The 16,726-nt window shown below is 56.2% G+C and overlaps 1 protein-coding gene across 1 annotated transcript in view; it reads left to right on the top strand.

The window, feature by feature from the left end:
* Positions 1-2,195: 2,195 nt before the first annotated feature.
* Positions 2,196-16,726, top strand: part of LOC115391830 (sodium channel protein type 4 subunit alpha A-like) — a 28,307-nt gene continuing 13,776 nt past the window's right edge. The window contains exons 1-12 of the mRNA XM_030096201.1: positions 2,196-2,387; positions 3,050-3,212; positions 3,315-3,452; positions 3,544-3,662; positions 3,967-4,053; positions 9,936-10,064; positions 10,171-10,256; positions 11,320-11,586; positions 11,764-11,827; positions 11,984-12,125; positions 12,645-12,857; positions 16,586-16,640. Of these exons, the coding sequence (XP_029952061.1) occupies positions 2,320-2,387; positions 3,050-3,212; positions 3,315-3,452; positions 3,544-3,662; positions 3,967-4,053; positions 9,936-10,064; positions 10,171-10,256; positions 11,320-11,586; positions 11,764-11,827; positions 11,984-12,125; positions 12,645-12,857; positions 16,586-16,640 (1,531 nt within the window). The 5' untranslated portion in view covers positions 2,196-2,319. The remainder of the gene's footprint in view (positions 2,388-3,049; positions 3,213-3,314; positions 3,453-3,543; positions 3,663-3,966; positions 4,054-9,935; positions 10,065-10,170; positions 10,257-11,319; positions 11,587-11,763; positions 11,828-11,983; positions 12,126-12,644; positions 12,858-16,585; positions 16,641-16,726) is intronic.

Genomic DNA, 16,726 nt, shown 5'->3' with positions numbered 1-16,726 from the left:
TTCGTCACCCCGCCTACATTACAACAGGAACCCCGCAAATGGACACGCGACACGCGATTTGTGCCTGGTACGCTTTAACCGACCCGATCCTACCAGACCGACCCGTACCGTCACCAGCTGCGCAGTGGAAAAGGGGCTAAAGTCAACCTCCCCCACTCGCCCTGTGACCATAAAGGGCCCTTGCCACCTGGCGAGTAATGTTGAGTTGGATGAGGGGAGCAATACAAGCACTTTGTCTCCCAGTGAAAACTGTCTCAGCTTAGCTCCTCGGTTGTACAGCCGTTGTTGACGCTCCTGGGTCTTGAGCAAATTCTCCCGTGACAACCGACCCAGTGTGTGGATGTTTGCTCTCAGGTCCGGGACGTATTGAACTTCGCTCTTGCTGGGGCTCACAGTCACAATCCTTCCAACCAGCAGCAGTTCCTTCTCGGAAGCTCGCGGCCAGTGTTTCTTCCAGATGTCCATGGTGAAGAGCGTGGAGCTGCTGTTGAAGATGGAGGTCATCGAAGACATCAGAGCTGCCATCATCACAGCGATCATGAGGCCTTGCAAACCACTCGACATCAGCTCAAAGACCACTTTGGGAAAAGCGATGTTGGAGCATCCCACTTCCGCTCCACACACACTCCTCCAGGTCGAAGCATCCTACAGAGTCGGCCGATGTGTTTTTGAGCCCTGCGGCTGATCCTCCTCCCAGTTGTCCTCAACCAGGTCCAAGACCCCCCGAGGTTTCCTGCCAAACAGCAGCTCGAAGGGAGAAAATCCCGTGGAGGCCTGGGGCACCTCCACACTGCAAACAGCAGAGGGCCAAGCCATTTATCCCAATTACGACAATCATCGTGGATGAACTTACGGATCATGGACTTCAGGGTCCTATTCAGACGCTGGACGAGGCCGTCGGTTCGCGGGTGGTACACGCTTGTCCGGACAGACTCGATGCCCAGTAATCCATACAGTTCCCTCAGTGTCCAGGACATAAAAGAAGTGCCCTGGTCAGTTAGAATCTCTTTCGGGATTCCAACTCAGGAGATGACCTGAAAAAGGGCCTGCGCCACACTCTTTGCAGAGATGGTGCCGTCAGTCTTTGGGGACGTCGTCCATTTGGGGGACGTGGTCAAGCCGTGGCGAGCGTCTCTGGGTCTGGATGGAAGACATACTGGACACATCTGCTCTGGCAGGACGTCCATGTTGGAGACACGTCCTGCCAAGTGATGCCCAGTAGTCTACGGAGACGGCACTGGTGGACAGCGTCCAGCGCCGGTGCTGACAGGACTGGAGGGTCCAGGCTCCACTGCTCAGGACCAGGCCTGGTGTTGGGGGTCAGCATGTTGTCCCAGACCCGCTTCGCCAGGCGGACGTCCCTGTACACGCCTTGTCCATACGTCAGTGAGTCCGGCATCCAGGGAGACGCTGCTGGAGACAACCGACCCGAGGCAGAGGACATTGTCCACCAGTCCCTCGCAGTCCAGTCAGCATTCACAGAGGCTCCCTCTAGTGGGCGATCAGGGCTTCACGTGGAGGAGCCTCACGGGAGGTCAATATGGGTTAACAGAGCGTTTTCACGGGTACAGGAGGGGCTGCCTCTCTGAGCAGCAGAAAAACCAGGAAAGCTCAAACACAGGCGCGAAGGAAAAAACCCGCTTTGGGGGTGTTCTTGATGAGTACATAACTATATAACAAGGTTGAAACATACATGAAGTGAATTTTGCATGATACAGCCCCTTTAAGATCTGATCCGTGAGCTTCATGACGCTCCATCTGCTGAGTGTCGGGAAGAAGGATGATGTAACTGCAGTCGCAGAGAGAACCACCGCCCTGCTGTTGCACACGAACCAGCAGGAGTGTGTGTGTGTGTGTGTGTGTGTGTGTGTGTGTGTGTGTGTGTGTGTGTGTGTGTGTGTGTGTGTGTGTGGCAGTCAAAGTGTCTTCATGGGACACTTGTGGCTTTATGTGTGCTACAGGCTGTTCTCTGTTCCCAGGAAAACAGGATATGAACCATCTGTTCTCATGAAGATATTTAACATGAAGATCTTAGGGGAACGAGTGTGTGTGTGTGTGTGTGTGTGTGTGTGTGTGTGTGTGTGTGTGTGTGTGTGTGTGTGTGTGTGTGTGTGTGTGTGTGTGTGCGCACGCGCGCGCGTGCATGTGCGTGTGCGTGTGTGTGTGTGTGTGTCAGTTAAAAACAAGCAGCAGAGCAGATCTCGGCAGACTGGACACAGCAGCACAAGCCACATGCAGCCAGAGAGACAGACAGGTATCTCAGACGAGTGGGACAGCTGGGACAACTGAGACAGGTGGGAAGGTGGACATCTTGGGGACATGGCGTGTTCCGACTGTTGCGGCCGAGCGGCGGAGAGCAGGGAGCCCAGACTGAGTCCTGAACAGCTGTAAGTGCGAATTTTTCCTGTCTGATTGAAGAGACTCTTTACCTGCAGCTGGACAGGGACAGGCAGAGGACAGGGACACTCGGAGGACAGAGACAGGCGGAGGACAGGGACACTCGGAGGACAGAGACAGGCGGAGGACAGGGACACTCGGAGGACAGAGACAGGCGGAGGACAGGGACAGGCGGAGGACAGGGACAGGCGGAGGACAGTCAGGACACGGAGCTTCTGTCACCGCTTCACCACAGCCGGACCGCTGGCTCCACACCTCCACCCTGACAGAGGACGGACCACACTGGTGGACTGTGCTGATGGAGAGGACCAGGATCAGGGTGGAGGAGGAGGGAGTGTGTGTGTGTGTGTGTGTGTGTGTGTGTGTGTGTGTGTGTGTGTGTTTCAGGGTCTGTAATCAGTTCCAGGTTGTCTCTCTGCTCTCTCACCACCTCCAGCTGTTCACTACCAGAACCAGACCCCGTCCTCTGGCTCTGTGTCCTCAGACCGTCCCCTGTGGCTCTGTGTCCTCAGACCGTCCCCTGTGGCTCTGTGTCCTCAGACCGTCCCCTCTGGCTCTGTGTCCTCAGACCGTCCCCTCTGGCTCTGTGTCCTCAGACCGTCCCCTCTGGCTCTGTGTCCTCAGACCGTCCCCTCTGGCTCTGTGTCCTCAGGAGCAGGTTGCTGGGCGATGCACAGGTGCGAGAGGACCTGCAGGAAGTGGGCGTGGCCTCTCTGCTGCCCCCTGTTGGCACAACCGTCTTCCGAAGATTCACGATGAAATCGATGCAGGAGGTCAAACAGCAGCAGGAAGCCAAGAGACAAATGGACAAACAGGTACTGACCTGTCCACCTGTCCACCTGTCTCCCTGATGACCTGACTACCTGACCACTTGTCCGCCTGTTCCTCTGTCTACCTGTCGCCCTGTCTGTTACCAGGGAGACGATGGACACCTGCACAGACTCGGTGCTCAGCTGAGGGAGGGGGAGCCCCTCCCCTTCTTCTATGGAGCTCCGCCCCCTGAGCTCCTCTACACCCCATTGGAGGAACTGGATCCCTTCTACCAATCCCAGAAGGTATGTCTACCTGTCTCTCCTCAGTGTCCCTGTCTCTGTCCCGTCTCTGTCCTGTCCATAACCCATCTGTCTCTGACCCGTCTGTCCTCAGACCTTCGTGGTCCTCAGCAGGGGGGACATCCTCCACAGGTTTGATGCCGACTCCTCGCTGTACCTGCTGAGCCCGGTAAACCGGCTGAGGACCCTGTCCATCAAGATCCTCCTTAGTCCATATCCTTTGATCCTTTAACCTGCTCTGGGTTCTGGTTCTGTCCTGGGTTCTGCGTTCTGTTCTGGGTTCTGGTTCTGTTCTGCGTTCTGGTTCTGTCCTGGGTTCTGGTCCTGTCCTGAATTCTGGTTCTGGGTTCTGGTCCTGCTGTGGGTTCTGGTTCTGTCCTTGATTCTGGGTTCTGGTTCTGTCCTTGATTCTGGGTTCTGGTTCTGTCCTGGGTTCTGGTCCTGTCCTGGGTTCTGGTTGTGGGTTCTGGTTCTAGTTCTGCTCCTGTTCCCGGATGTTCTTCCTGAATTGCAGCACATGGTTCCAGTGGTTCGTCCTCGTCACGCTTCTGCTCAACTGTTTGTTCATGACGCTGCCGGACTCCCTGCTGACGGGGGTGATGGAGTCAGTACACACACACACACACACACACACACACACACACACACACACACACACACACACACACACACACACGGTGTTGTGCTTTGTTAACGAAAGTTACGAATGTAACTACGGCTCTATTTCATCCCTACTGAAGGATTACTAGTGCAACAACACATCATCAGCAGGGTAAAACCAACCCGTCTCACCACGGTCTAATCCCAGCCCACGTTCCCTGTTAGGGGAGAACAATCCAACGCCTGGTGAATTCTGCTTCACAATGATAGGAAGAGCCGACATCGAAGGATCAAAAAGCGACGTCGCTATGAACGCTTGGCCGCCACAAGCCAGTTCTCCCTGTGGTAACTTTTCTGACACCTCCTGCTTGAAACTATCATTGTGAAGCAGAATTCACCAAGCGCTGGATTGTTCTCCCCTAACAGGGAACGTGGGCTGGGATTAGACCGTGGTGAGACGGGTTGGTTTTACCCTACTGATGATGTGTTGTTGCAGTAGTAATGGGGTGCCATCTGCCGGCGGCTGTATGATAGTGGTGGAGGTTGGTTGCACGGTGGTGCAACAGCCGAGGGGAGGACCCGGTGCCCTGCCTGGTCCCCCGTGGTCCTGGACTTTTGCAGTCTTTGGACGTAGCCCGGTGCCGTTCACCCTGGGAGTGTGTGTGGCGGCGGTGCCAGCCCGCCATGCATGGTTGCAGGTGGCGCGATTGGGGACCACACTCTGGTGTGGGCTTTCCTCAGGGGGGGCTCTGAGGCCTACCCCCCTTGGAGGTCGCAGACACCCACCTCGGATCTACATCTGGTGCTGGGGAGCTTGTGTCAGCCTTCCTTTGAACCTCTGGCAGCAGAGCTGCAGTGTGTGTTACGTAAGACGGCGTTTATGCTGGCCGTTACCACAGCGTAGCGTGTGGCTGCGCGCTCTGTCTATTCGCCCGGCATGCCTCCGGTGGCGCCCGGACGGGGCGGGTGGCGAGCCGGCCGGAGCTCTTGTGTCCAGTTAGAGCTCTGAGAAGCTACGTGGATGCTGCGGCGGATGTGCGGACATCTGACCAGCCTGTTGTCCACTACGGAGGCCCTGGTTGGGGCTCTGCTCTTCCAGCCAGTGCCTGTCCCACTGGGTTGTGGACGCCATTTGCCGTTCCTATCCGGCCGCAGGGCGGCCTCTGTCCGAGGGTGTGCATTGCCACTCCACCTGGGCGGTGTCCACACCATGGGTCGCCCTGATGGGGGTGCTCCTGGGCGAGCTGTGGGCTGTCGCCGTCGGGACGATGCCTGGCACCTTTTCCAGGTCCTACAGGTTGGCCATTGTGCCTCCGCATCCACTGCGGGTGGTCCTGGGCCCTGCAGAGGCTTTTCAGTTGGTTGGTCTCTGGATTCCTCGTGACCAAGTTGGCATACATCATTCCAGCGCTTTAAGCTCCGCCTCTGGCGGTCAGCAGGGAGGAAATAGAACAAAAGTTACGAATGTAACTACGGTTCTATGAATCCCAGATGACCGACAGAGCGCTCTGTCACTCGGAATCCTCGTGGTCACACGAGAAGATTCCGTAGGAACCGAACTGGGTTCCCCGGCAGGAATTTATAGTAATTCCTGGGTCACCCGGGGGTCATGAGTGACTTTGATGGTATACATACTCGAACTGCGCATGCGCGAAGGGAACATTCCAATGCTTTAAGCACTGCCTCTGGCGGTCAGTAGGCAGGGTTTGCCCCAGAAAACTTGCTAAGCCCGGTGGTTGGACTGCTGGAGAAGCCCACCGTGTTTATGTAAAAAAAAAGAAAAAAAGAAAAAGTTTTGTGTTATTGTAAGCATTTATTAACATTACTTAAATGAAGAGTCGTACAAAAAGGCAAAATCTAAAATAAAGTTTTAACAAACACAAAAATACAATTAAAATAAATATCAATTGTTTTCAATTAAGTTAAATCCTAATGAATCTTAAAACAAGGCATTGCTGTTCACATTTAAAGGTAAAATAAATTAACAAAAATAAAAAAGTGCAAACATGATCAAGGTGTAAAAACAGGGCACTCAGGGGCTGAAGAGGTCTCTGCTGGACTTTCTGACCTCGTCTACTTTTGAATGAAAAACTAAAGAAAAATGATTAGATTGCTTACAGTTATTAATATTCTTACGTTCTTTAAGTATTTGTTGTTTATATGGAGTTCACAGCAGTGCATAAGTCCAGCAGTACCTCCTTCAGTCCAGCAGAGGGCGCATTGTTACTTTTAGATGTACAGTGCAGTGTGAAGCAGTAGAAGAAGAATGTGTCTGAATGGAATCCTCCAGACTGACCACCGCAGTTCCACCGTCTGGACAGTGAATCATTCTGAGGACAGAACACCAACCATTTTGGATTAAATCCGCTAGTTCGATGTTTCCCATCGCGACTCGCAGAAGGCTGCTCTGACGACGTGCTAGCATCCATGCTAACTCGACCGGCTCTGCCTCATCAACGAGCCGCGGCTCTCTGATGAAAACACTCCTCACCTCTGACCCCTGTGTGTTCACGTATCGACCAGAAGGTGTCGCCATTGCAACCGTTTCACCAGATGTCATTAAAAGCTCTGGAGACCATCTTTGGTATCGCTGTTTTGGCTCATAAAAAAAAAACAACAAAACATATTTACGAAAAAAAAAAAACCCACCGATGCTTAGCCTGGCGGGGGAGCAAGTAAAGCCTGGCGGCCCGCCAGGCCTATAAAGCACTGAGGGAAACCCTGCGTAGGGATGAAATAGAAAGATAGTTATGGTTTGTTTGTTGCTGTTGTGTTGTCATGTGTTACTGTGTTGTGTGTTGTTATTGTTGTGTATGTTGTCGTGTTGTTTTCCAAATGTTGTGTTTTTGCGTTGTGCCTTGTTTGTTATTTGTCATTGTGTTGTGTTGTTTTGTGTCATACTGTTGTGTGTTGTACTGTCATTGTGTTGTTGTTGCTGTGTTATTGTAGTGTTGTGTTGCAGTTGTGTTGCTGTTGTGCTACATCACGTGTGTTGTCGTGTCATTGGATGTTGTTGGTGTGTTGTTGCTGTGTTGTACTCCGACTGTTTTTCCTGTGTGGTGTTGCGCAGCTGCTAGCTTACCCACGGCGCCACCAGGCGGCTTGCAGGCGTCGGGCGCCCCCTTCCCTCGGCTTACCGCGCTAGCATCTCCTCCATGGCTGCCCGTGCCTCCGACGGCCTTGGCTGCGGTTGCAATTCTGGCCTGATGCATGGGTCAAGCAGGGGGGGGCGGGGCAACTGGTGGCCGCTCTCGCTACTCGCTGCTGGCCGTGGCCTCTGCACTTTGGGCCTGGTGGCTGATGTGGTTGTGCCGGCGGCATGCGCCCCCTTCCCTCCACCTCCGTGGCATACAGTGGGGAGCAAGGTGTTCAGAATGGACGGCTCTCAGCAGTGTGTTTCCGGTGAGCCCCCTACAGGTGGATGACAGCCACGACCTCTGTCCCAGGGAGGCGCTGTCGGGCAACTCGTGCATGGACTGTATGCACAGCGGGCTGCCAGGCTGGCGCCGGTGTCGCCTGCTGCTGAGGGTGCCAGGGGGCCTCCTCTCCGGGGCGGCTCCTGCCTCTCAGCCGAGGTCTTCAAAGCACCACGGGGGGTCCACTGCTAGGGCCCGGCCGCCTGGGAGGAAGGCGAAGACCGAGCAGAGGCTCGCCATGGAGCTGGCTCGGCTGCACAGGGAGCCGGAGGAGGTGAGGACCCTCCTGCGTGAGCGCCAGCCTGACTCTCCGGGCTGGGCATATGGGGAATTCCCCGGCTCACTTCATTCTCGCCTCTGCCTCCCTGCAGGGAGGCCAGGTTGACGCTTCCACGGTCGGGTTTTCCGACGCGGCTCTGCAGGCATTTGCCCTCGTTTCAAGGGATATGGGGCGGATGATGTCCCTGCTGGTTCAGGCGCGGCGCCAGGTGTGGCTGGCGCAGTCCCCCTCATCGGAGGCATCTTGGAGGGCACTCCGGAGTTTGGCGGTGGAGCCCGGGCAGCTGTCTGGCTCGGCTGCGGTGGAGGTCTGGAGAGGTCAGCTCGGATTAGTGAGACGAGGAGGCAATTGGTGGGCCGCGGTAGGGGTCACCCGACCTGGAGGATTTCTGGGGGTTCCTGAGGCCGGTCGCGTTTTGGCCCGCCTTACGGGCCCCGCCCTGCGGGGGACTCTGTCCCAGGCAGGCGCTGCAGGGGTCAACAGGGGCCTTTTGCCCCCCTGACCGCTTACCATCTAGGTGACCCGTAATGCAGACCCCACTGGCCATTCCACCGGCCGCCTCCCTGGCTACCCCTCTGGCACCCCTGGGGGCCGGGGGGCCAGACATTGATGCCCAGGGGCTGGTTGTCCGTTCTTTTCCCATCAGTAGCTTGGTCACTGGGCAGCAGTGGCTGCAGACCCCTGGGTGGTTTCCACCTTGACCCAGGGATACAGCTGCAGTTCCGATGCCGGCCCCCCATTCTCGACCGGGCCGCCATGACCATCATCAGGAACCTGGTGAAGGCACTAGCATTGGACCAGGAGCTGGCCCCCTCCTGGCCAAGAGGGCGATCAACCTTTCAGTAGGGCCATGGTCGACCTCGTTGCCTCCAAGGAATCCTCCCACTGCCCACTCTGGAGAAGCCCCCCCCCCCCCCCCCCCCCCCCCAGGCCAGGTCGCACTGGTGCATTCTTGGACACAGGTCTTGCTCTACGCTTCTCCACCGATCGCCCGGCTCTGGCCTACGCTCCTCAGGGTGCTGCGAGAGGGACACTCTGCTGCTGGTGGCCCCTGCTGGCCCCCTGAGTCGCTGCTGAGCTCGGGCTGAATGCTAGGGCGCCATCTGCCAGGCTGCTGTATAACAACAGGTGGACGTTGTTTGCACAGTGGTGCGATAGCCGGGGGGAGGACCTGGTGCTCTTCCGGTCCCCGTGGTCCTGGACTTCCTGCAGTCTCTCTTGGACGGAGGCCGGCCCCCGTCCACCTCGAGGGTGTATGTGGTGGCGATATCGGCCCGCCATGCCCGGGTCGCAGGCAGAAAGATTGGGGGCCACTTTCCAGTGTCGGCCTTCCTCAGAGGGGCTTTGAGGCTCCGCCCCCCTAGAGCCCCACGGGTGCCGGCCTGGGACCTACATCTGGTCCTGGAGGGCTGGTGTCGGCCTCCCTCTGAACCCCCGGCAGCGGCAGAGCTGCAGTGGGTGTCATGCAGGACGGCGTCCTGCTGGGCGTTACCACGGTGAAGCTGCATTACCCAGCATGCCTCAGGGGGCATCCAGATGGGGCGGGCGGCACACTGTGGCTGAACGCCGCTGTTCCTCCAAAGGTGCTGTCGGGGCTGCGAGCCACCAGCCTACAGGACTCGATATGACCCCCCAGCAAGCGGCTGGGGGGGGGGGGGGGGGGGCCGGAGCTCTGGTGTCCAGTCAGACTCTGAGAAGCAACATGGCGGCTCCGGCGGACGTCCGGACGTCTGACCAGCTGGTTTCTGCTCCGGAGGCTCTTTTGAGGACTCTCCTGTCCAGCAGCGTCTGTCCCACTGGGTGGAGGACACCATTCTCCATTCCTACCAAGCTGCAGGCCGGCCTCCGCCCCAGGGTGTGCACCGCCACTCCACCAGGGCGGGGTCTGTCATGGGCCGCCCTGAAGGGGGCGCCCCTGGATGACGCCTGGCACCGTCTCCAGGGTCTACAGGTTGGACGTTTTGGTGCTGGGTGGTACTAGGTGGTACTAGGCAGTACTGGGCGGTGCTGGGTGGTACTAGGCAGTGACTCTCGTTTTGCATTGTGTTGTCGCGTTGTGATGATGTTGTGTTGTTGTGTGTCCTCTCCAGGTGTGTGTTGTCGCGTTGTGACGATGTGTTGTTGTGTGTCCTCTCCACTTGTGTTGTTGTTGCATTGTGACGATGTTGTGTTGTTGTGTGTCCTCTCCAGGTGTGTGTTCCTCGCCGTCTACTCGGCTGAAGCTCTGCTCAGGGTTCTGTCTCGAGGGTTCTGTCTGAGACCGTTCAGCTTCCTGAGAGACGCCTGGAACTGGATCGACCTGCTGGTCCTCTGCACCGCGTAAGGACACACACACACACACACACACACACACACACACACACACACACACACACACACACACACACACACAGTGGTGATAATGATGAGGTTCTCTCTGTTTCAGGTTTCCTTCTCTTTTTCTGGATTTGGGAAAATGTCAGGTTTTGGTGATAATCCCTCGAGTCCTGAAGATCTTCTCTGCCAGTCCAGGTCAGTGTGTGTGTGTGTGTGTGTGTGTGTGTGTGTGTGTGTGTGTGTGTGTGAGAGTGTGGTTCCATATTCTGAGAGTCCAGTTGATCCTCCAGACAGCTTTGCAGATCCAGGAGGATGTTCTTTGGAAGTATGCGCTCCGAGTCTGGCTCTGAACGTCGGCAGGTGGACTGCTGAGACCAGGACCCAGAAGGGGGTCTGGCTCTGAGTGTTAGTAGGGGGACTGCTGAGACCAGGACCCAGAAGGGGGTCTGGCTCCCTGGCTGTGACGGTTCAGTAAAGGGGTGTTGCTCTGACTGTCCAGCATGGGGTCAAGTCTGAGGTGAAGACCTGGTCCTCATCAGGGGACAGATCTCCTCCAGGATCATCATCAACACCTGCATCTCCAAACACAGCCTGGCTCCACCCGACTCGGTCCACCCGAGACCCCGGCGCCCCCGAGTGGCTGCAGGACTGCAGGGCACAGGAAACTGCCCCGAGGTCTCCATGGAAATGACAGAACCTCTGTTCCTGGTACTGGCTCGAGTCCCAGTCCAGATTCTCCTGGTTCTGGTCAAGATCCTGGTCCCAGTCCAAATTCTACTGGTCCTGATCCCAGCCCACATTCTCCTGGTTCTGGTGTTGGTCCCAGTTGTGGTCCTGGTCCCAGTCCTCCATGTTCTCCATTGTTAATGTTTACAGTGTATCGTTCTCGGCAGAATGTTCTGGTTTAATTATAAAAACAAACAGAACCGACGACAGTAACGACATGAAAACTGTAGAGTTCTACAGGGTTCTGCAGGGTTCTGCAGGGTTCTGTGGTTCTGTGGTTCTGTGGAAACAGACATTTTGAACAAGCTGTCAGGTCAACATGAAGCTTCTCTGAAACTTGTAACGCCATGGAAACCGAGCTGAAATCTCAGAGGTCCTGGTCTTTTTGGTTCCGGTTCAGAGGCCCTGCTGGTGGTTCTACAGATGATAAAGATCCACCCTCGGAGCTGGGATCCAGTCTGGGAGCTGCGGGTCCAGCAGCTCTCTGTGATGCTCAGTGTTCTCAGCGTTCTGCTCCGTTTGGGCTGTGCAGGTCTGAGGAGGACGGTTGAAGCTCTGCTGGGATCAGCCCGGCGGTTTGTGCACGTCTCCGTGGTGACGGTGGCGGTTCTGTGCCTGCTGGCCATCGTCAGCACCCAGCTGTTCATGGGAGACCTGCGGAACAAGTGTGTGTGGGCGCCACCCGGTCTGGACTCCAACCAGACCTCCACCCCCGGCTACGACTACAACACCGGGTTCTACAGCAACGACAACAACAACAACAGCCACAACGAGTACTACAAGCACGTCACCAACCCAGGTATGGTGGAGGGGGTGGAGGGCGTGATGGTGATGATGATGTGATGATGATGTGATGATGATGGTGATGATGATGTGATGATGATGGTGATGATGATGTGATGATGATGTGATGATGATGGTGATGATGATGTGATGATGATGTGATGGTGATGATGACGATGATGTCATCTTTCAGGGAATCACTTCCGCCGTCCTGGTCACCTGGATCCTCTCCTGTGTGGAAACCGAACGACTGCCGGGTATGTTTACATTGTTGACAACACCACCAACAGCAACAACACCAACAACACCAACACTAACTTCAACAGCAACAACAGCACCAACAACAGCACCAACAACAACAGCAACGGCAACAACAGCGCAGCAACGCCGACAGCATGTGTTGGTGTGTGCAGGTCCTGTCCAGACGGCTTCCTGTGTCTCCGGGTGGGGGACAACCCGAACTACGGCTACACCAGCTACGACTCCTTCTTCTGGTCTCTGCTGTCCGCCTTCAGGTTCCTGACCCAGGACTACTGGGAGAACCTGATGCAGATGGTGAGCAGCTCAGGGAACAGGAACCAACCAGGAACTAACCAGGAACTAACGAGTAACTAACGAGTAACTAACCTGGAACTCACCAGGTACCAACCAGGAACTAACCAGGAACCAACCAGGAACCAACCAGGAACTAACCAGGAACCAATGAGTAACTAATCTGGAACTAATCTGGAACTAACCTGGACTGAAGCAGTCAGGTTTACCAGGTTACTGATCCGGTACTCGTCAGTCTTACATGATTCAAAACCATCGACCTGGAGATCAGTGTTTTAACCTGAATCCACAACTTGATTCCTCTGCTGGTCAACTGTCCTTTACAGTTAGACTACAGTCAGTGCTACAGCTAGCACACTCTGTCTCACCCCATCTGTCCGTCTCACCCCACCTGTCCGTCTCACCCCACCTGTCCGTCTTACCCCACCTGCCCGTCTCACCCCACCTGTCCGTCTCACCCCACCTGCCCGTCTCACCCCACCTGCCTGTCTCACCTCACCTGTCTGTCCTTGTGGTCCACAGACACTGCGTGCTGCAGGAGCAGAGTACGTCTTGTTCCTGGTGCTGGCGGTCTTCCCCACCTGCTTCCTGGTGCTCAGCCTTCTTCTGGCCGTGGTTGTCATGGTGATAGTGGATCAGGACAAGGCCACCATTGACAGAAAGAAACTAAGAGAAGAACAATTCCGAAGAATCGAAGAAGCGCTGATGAGGATGAAGAAGGAAGAAGAAAAGGACGTGAGGATCTTCATCTTCTTCCAACCAAAACAACCAACCAAAAAACCAACCCCACCCACTAACCCACTCACCCATCCCCCACCCACCCACCAACCAACCAACCAACTAACCAACCAACCCCACCCACTAACCCGCTCACCCATCCCCCACCCACCAAACAACCAACCAACCAACTAACTAACCAACCAACCCCACCCACTAACCCGCTCACCCATCCACCACCCACCAACCAACCAACCAACCAACCAACCAACTAACCAACCAACCCCACCCACTAACCCCCTCACCCATCCCCCACCCACCCACCAACCAACCAACCAACCAACCAACCAACCCCACCCACTAACCCGCTCACCCATCCACCACCCACCAACCAACCAACCAACCAACCAACTAACCAACCAACCCCACCCACTAACCCCCTCACCCATCCCCACCCACCAACCAACCAACCACCAACCAGCTAACCACCAACCCCACCCACTAACCCGCTCACCCATCCACCACCCACCAACCAACCAACCAACCAACCAGCTAACCAACCAACCCCACCCACTAACCCGCTCACCCATCCACCACCCACCAACCAACCAACCAACCAACCAACTAACCAACCAACCCCACCCACTAACCCGCTCACCCATCCCCCACCCACCAAACAACCAACCAACCAACCAACTAACTAACCAACCAACCCCACCCACTAACCCGCTCACCCATCCACCACCCACCAACCAACCAACCAACCAACCAACTAACCAACCAACCCCACCCACTAACCCGCTCACCCATCCACCACCCACCAACCAACCAACTAACCAACCAACCCCACCCACTAACCCACTCACCCATCCCCACACACCAAACAACCAACCAACCAACTAACTAACCAACCAACCCCACCCACTAACCCGCTCACCCATCCACCACCCACCAACCAACCAACTAACCAACCAACCCCACCCTAACCCGCTCACCCATCCACCACCCACCAACCAACCAACCAACTGACCAACCAACCCCACCCACTAACCCGCTCACCCATCCACCACCCACCAACCAACCAACCAACTAACTAACCAACCAACCCCACCCACTAACCCGCTCACCCATCCACCACCCACCAACCAACCAACTAACCAACCAACCCCACCCACTAACCCACTCACCCATCCCCCACCCACCAAACAACCAACCAACCAACTAACTAACCAACCAACCCCACCCACTAACCCGCTCACCCATCCACCACCAACCAACCAACCAACCAACCAACTAACCAACCAACCCCACCCACTAACCCGCTCACCCATCCCCCACCCACCAACCAACCAACCAACCAACCAGCTAACCAACCAACCCCACCCACTAACCCGCTCACCCATCCACCACCCACCAACCAACCAACCAACCAACCAACCAACTAACCAACCAACCCCACCCACTAACCCGCTCACCCATCCCCCACCCACCAAACAACCAACCAACCAACTAACTAACCAACCAACCCCACCCACTAACCCGCTCACCCATCCACCACCCACCAACCAACCAACCAACCAACCAACCAACTAACCAACCAACCCCACCCACTAACCCCCTCACCCATCCCCCACCCACCCACCAACCAACCAACCAACCAACCAACCAACCCCACCCACTAACCCGCTCACCCATCCACCACCCACCAACCAACCAACCAACCAACCAACTAACCAACCAACCCCACCCACTAACCCCCTCACCCATCCCCCACCCACCAACCAACCAACCAACCAACCAGCTAACCAACCAACCCCACCCACTAACCCGCTCACCCATCCACCACCCACCAACCAACCAACCAACCAACCAACTAACCAACCAACCCCACCCACTAACCCGCTCACCCATCCCCCACCCACCAAACAACCAACCAACCAACCAACTAACTAACCAACCAACCCCACCCACTAACCCGCTCACCCATCCACCACCCACCAACCAACCAACCAACCAACCAACCAACTAACCAACCAACCCCACCCACTAACCCACTCACCCATCCCCCACCCACCAACCAACCAACCAACCAACCAACTAACCAACCAACCCCACCCACTAACCCGCTCACCCATCCACCACCCACCAACCAACCAACCAACCAACCAACCACTAACCAACCAACCCCACCCACTAACCCACTCACCCATCCCCCACCCACCAAACAACCAACCAACCAACTAACTAACCAACCAACCCCACCCACTAACCCGCTCACCCATCCACCACCCACCAACCAACCAACTAACCAACCAACCCCACCCACTAAACCACTCACCCATCCCCCACCCACCAACCAACCAACCAACCAACCCCACCCACTAACCCACTCACCCATCCCCCACCCACCAACCAACCAACCAACCAACCAACCCCACCCACTAACCCACTCACCCATCCCCCACCCACCAACCAACCAACCAACTAACCAACCAACCCCACCCACTAACCCGCTCACCCATCCACCACCCACCAACCAACCAACCAACCAACCAACTAACCAACCAACCCCACCCACTAACCCGCTCACCCATCCACCACCCACCAACCAACCAACCAACCAACCAACTAACCAACCAACCCCACCCACTAACCCCCTCACCCATCCCCCACCCACCCACCAACCAACCAACCAACCAACCAACCAACCCCACCCACTAACCCGCTCACCCATCCACCACCCACCAACCAACCAACCACCAACCAACTAACCAACCAACCCCACCCACTAACCCGCTCACCCATCCCCCACCCACCAACCAACCAACCAACCAACCAACCAGCTAACCAACCAACCCCACTCACTAACCCGCTCACCCATCCACCACCCACCAACCAACCAACCACCCAACCAACTAACCAACCAACCCCACCCACTAACCCGCTCACCCATCCCCCACCCACCAAACAACCAACCAACCAACTAACCAACCAACCCCACCCACTAACCCGCTCACCCATCCACCACCCACCAACCAACCAACCAACTAACCAACCAACCCCACCCACTAACCCACTCACCCATCCCCCACCCACCAACCAACCAACCAACCAACTAACCAACCAACCCCACCCACTAACCCGCTCACCCATCCACCACCCACCAACCAACCAACCAACCAACCAACCAACTAACCAACCAACCCCACCCACTAACCCACTCACCCATCCCCCACCCACCAAACAACCAACCAACCAACTAACTAACCAACCAACCCCACCCACTAACCCGCTCACCCATCCACCACCCACCAACCAACCAACTAACCAACCAACCCCACCCACTAACCCACTCACCCATCCCCCACCCACCAACCAACCAACCAACCAACCCCACCCACTAACCCACTCACCCATCCCCCACCCACCAACCAACCAACCAACCAACCCCACCCACTAACCCACTCACCCATCCCCCACCCACCAACCAACCAACCAACCAACCCCACCCACTAACCCACTCACCCATCCCCCACCCACCAACCAACCAACCAACCAACCCCACCCACTAACCCACTCACCCATCCCCCACCCACCAACCAACCAACCAACCAACCCCACCCACTAACCCACTCACCCATCCCCCACCCACCAACCAACCAACCAACCAGCGCCACCCATCACCCACCAACTAACAAATCAACAATCCAATCACCCACCCACACAACTAACCTGTGTGTGTGCAGGTTGGAGGCGTAGTGTTGCCATCGGAGGGCAGTACAGTGACAGTCGCTATGACAGGTAAACACACCAGACCGGAAACAGGCGTGATGTGTTCAGTGTCAGTGGGAAAGTGGAGCTCCGTCGCTGGTCGTACACATCTGACT

The sequence above is a fragment of the Salarias fasciatus genome, chromosome 7, assembly GCF_902148845.1.
Source record: "Salarias fasciatus chromosome 7, fSalaFa1.1, whole genome shotgun sequence".
Taxonomy (NCBI): domain Eukaryota; kingdom Metazoa; phylum Chordata; class Actinopteri; order Blenniiformes; family Blenniidae; genus Salarias; species Salarias fasciatus.
This window is presented reverse-complemented; position numbering and strand designations above follow the sequence as displayed.